The sequence below is a fragment of the Nannospalax galili genome, unplaced genomic scaffold (assembly GCF_000622305.1).
Source record: "Nannospalax galili isolate Female #2095 unplaced genomic scaffold, S.galili_v1.0 scaffold674, whole genome shotgun sequence".
NCBI classification, from domain to species: domain Eukaryota; kingdom Metazoa; phylum Chordata; class Mammalia; order Rodentia; family Spalacidae; genus Nannospalax; species Nannospalax galili.
Genome location: NW_008335202.1, coordinates 167049 through 170774, shown reverse-complemented (window position 1 = coordinate 170774; position 3726 = coordinate 167049). Strand labels below are relative to the sequence as shown.

Below are 3726 nucleotides of genomic sequence, written 5' to 3'. Positions count from 1 at the left end.
GTGAACTACATATATGCAATGCCCAAAGATGCCAGAAGAGGGTTTTGGATCCCCTGAAACTGGAGTTATGAATGGTTGTTAGACACCATGTGGTGGTGGGAATCAAGCTTGGGTACTTAGGAAGGTGCAAGTGTTCTTAACCACTTAGCCATCTCTCAAGCCTCCAAATTTTAAAACTTAAACATATGGCTGTTTATCAGCACAAATTTTCAATTCACTTGGTGAATGACACTAGCCAATATAGAGTAAATGAAATGACAAGGTTTATAAAATGTTAGCATAACACAGTCTGTCATCTATAAAATGTATATCTTAAAATGAACATTAAAAAATGAATATATAAAATGTTATTTATTGAAAAAAAATCTGTATGTGTGCACAAAGTGAAAAATTGAGAATAATTAAAATAATATGATCAAGTTCAGAATAACTTTCAATGACTTCTGTGAATTCTTATGTAATCTGTTGTTTTACTGAGCATGTTTTACCCTGGTAGAATGACACTTTTCAATTTGAAATGCTTCTTTCTGAAAAAATTAGCATCCCACTTAGGGTGTCATGCACAAACTATATTCAACTCTGAAAAGCATTCCCTTCCACAGTACTTAAAGTGCTACCTGAATATTATTCTTCTGAAACTCAATAAGTCAATAAGCATACAATAAGCATATGAATAAACTGAGCACACACAAAAAAAGAAAAAAAAACAAAAAGAATTAGTGATCCTGTTCTTCCTTGTAAGTCTCCCAGGAAAAAAAGAACATTTGTGAATTAGTTCTTCAACTTTGGTCCCTGAAATCCAGCCAAGTAATTTTTCTAGAAATTGGCCCCTGAGGATGACCACATGCCTTGTGATTCTCAGCATCGTTACTTGAGGTGCCCTGGAGTTATAAGGAAGGGAATCAAAGTACAAACTGCCCTGCTTATGTTGACAGTAGCTCCTGGGATTCATTTGGTCCAACGCTTCATAAAATAATTTACATTTGACCAAAATCTGAGAAAAATATCAAGGAGAATCCAATTTACTTCCAAATTTAAGAAAATGAATGCACAAAAATTTATAAATAATAATCCCATCAACAGCAAATGCTCTCCTTCTGACATTTTCAGATCATTTAACAGATTTCCTATTTCAACAGTGAGAAAACTTGGGAGTTGAGTATTTTCAATCACACGATATTGGAAAATGATTTTTTCCTTTTGTTTCCTATCAACTTTGGCTCAGAGTAAGTATTATTGGAATTGTGTGGGTGTGAAAGAGCCAAAATACAACAAGGACTAGGTTAAAAAAATGTTTGCACAAATCATTTGGCACGTATAGAAGTAACATCAAGATGGGGGCAACAGAAATAGAGAGTTGACGGAATGAGATTCTACAAGTGATGATCTTATTCTGATAATGAATTTTTAGTATGAATCCGGTTTTAATTGTCATAAAGCAAACATTCCTTCTTTATTAATACCTATATGTCTTTTTTTAAATATTTTATTTATTATTTTTTATTTTATGTGTATGACTGTTATGCCTGCATGTAGGTAAGTGCACCTGTGTCATGCAATGCCTGCAGAGGACAGAAGAGGCTGTCAGATCCCCTGGAACTGGAGTTATAGACAGTTGTTAGCTGCCATGTGGGTGCGGGATTCGAACATGGGTCTTCTGCAAGAACAGTGAGTGTTGTTAACTGTTGAGCCATCTCTCCAGTCCCAATACCTATGTCTTAATGCAGTCTACTAAAGATCAGTAAAAAAAAGAGATACTTATTTTCAGTTAGTCTTAACTGATGCTTCAAAGAAAAAGTATGTGTGTAACATGTTTAGGTTTACTGACATAACAATAAGGAGAAACACAGTGTCATGAGCATGCTCTTTGGACTCTGACATGATCATCAACTCAACATGAATTTCTCTTGTGTCCCCATAACTTATTTGATATTTGTGCATCTTTTTCCTTATGGAAAATAAGTGCGTAAGGGTAGTACAAACCATATAGTATTTCATTTAGACTAAATGCATTAAAGGAAATTATTTAAAATAGTTTTATTGTATAACAAAACATGTTACCACTTATGGAACATTATTCAGAAGTCAGTTTGTACTTCTATTTGACTAACAAATTGTTGACAGTTATACAATGTCATTAAAAAATACTGTTCTGGGCATGGTGGCACATGCCTTTAATCCCAGCACTTGGGAGGCAGAGGCAGGCAGATCTCTGAGTTCAAGGCCAGCCTGGTCTACATAGTGAGTTCCAGGACAGCTGGGGCTACAGGAAGACCCTGTCTCAAAAAGACCAAAAAAAATGAAATACTGTTATGTACATACACAAAAATCTCCTTGAAATCATACAGTCTATACCCCTCTGATTTCTCTACGGTTCAGGGCAGTTCACTATGAACACCTGGAATTACACAAACAAGCCTGATTTCATCCTGATGGGACTGACAGAGTCCAAGGAGGTCCAGCTGGTCCTCTCTGTGCTGTTTCTCCTGATATACCTGGTTACGGTGCTGGGGAACACAGGGATGATTCTCATCATTCATCTAGATGCCCAGCTTCACACCCCGATGTATTTCTTTCTCACCCACCTGTCATTCCTGGACCTCAGTTACTCAACTGTCATCACACCTAAAACCTTAGAGACCCTGCTGACGTCCAAGAAGAACGTTTCTTTCATGGGCTGCTTCACCCAGCTGTACTTTTTTATTCTTTTGGCAGCTACTGAATGCTTTATTCTCGCATCAATGGCCTATGACCGCTACGTAGCTATCTGCAACCCTCTACATTATCCAGTTATTATGTCCACAAGACTCTGCCATGGTCTGCTTACTGCGTCCTATGTAATTGGAACTATGGATTCTTCTGTCACTGTGTTTAGCATGGTATCAATGAATTTCTGCAAATCCAATGCCATCCATCATTTTTACTGTGACACATCTCCACTCCTATTTCTCTCCTGCACTGATACACATGGCATTGAAATCATTATATTTATCTTTGCGGGTTCTACAATTCTGCTGTCCCTTATCCTGGTTTCTGTATCATATGTGCACATTCTGTCTACTATTTTGAAAATCACTTCCACTTCAGGAAAGCAAAAAGCCTTCTCCACGTGTGCCTCTCATCTCCTGGGGGTCACTGTGTTTTACAGCACTCTGATCTTTACTTATTTGAAACCAAGTAAGTCCTATTCTTTGGGAAAGGACCAAGTGGCTTCTGTGTTTTACACTATTGTGATCCCCATGCTGAACCCACTCATTTATAGTCTCAGGAACAGAGAGGTGAAAAGTGCTGTCATCAGAGTCATGCAGAAGAGAGAGGGATTCAGCAGTTAGAGGAAACAGGGATGCCAACTTTTTTTCTTATTTTCTTTCTTTCCTTTAGACTACTTCCTTTGGTGTCTGTCTAAAAACAAAAATCTTTATTGTTTTTCTGTTTTTGAGGATTTTCTATCATACAAACATGTTTGGTCATTTCAAGAAATGTTAATTTAGAAGTGTTTCCTAATTTAATGTCATAAAACACATATTAAACTCATAGTGTATTTATTTTTGTTTACAAGGACAGCTAGTTTCCAACATATGAAAATACATTTGCAATTCTTTTTTTAAGTTTTTTTTAAAAGTTTATATTAAAAGCTTGAAAATTGAACTTTTAGTTGCATTGGTAAATCTCAGAGTGTGATTACATAATTTTATCACTGGTAGTAACTGAAACTGAGCTTTGGCT

At 36.4% G+C, this 3726-nt stretch overlaps 1 protein-coding gene across 1 annotated transcript; it reads left to right on the top strand.

Annotated features, from left to right (window-relative positions):
• Nucleotides 1-2390: 2390 nt before the first annotated feature.
• On the top strand, nucleotides 2391-3332 carry LOC103731447 (olfactory receptor 8H1-like). The gene has a single exon (XM_008829798.1). It carries the CDS (start codon nucleotides 2391-2393, stop codon nucleotides 3330-3332), a length of 942 nt encoding a protein of 313 aa, XP_008828020.1.
• The last annotated feature ends 394 nt before the right edge of the window (nucleotides 3333-3726 follow it).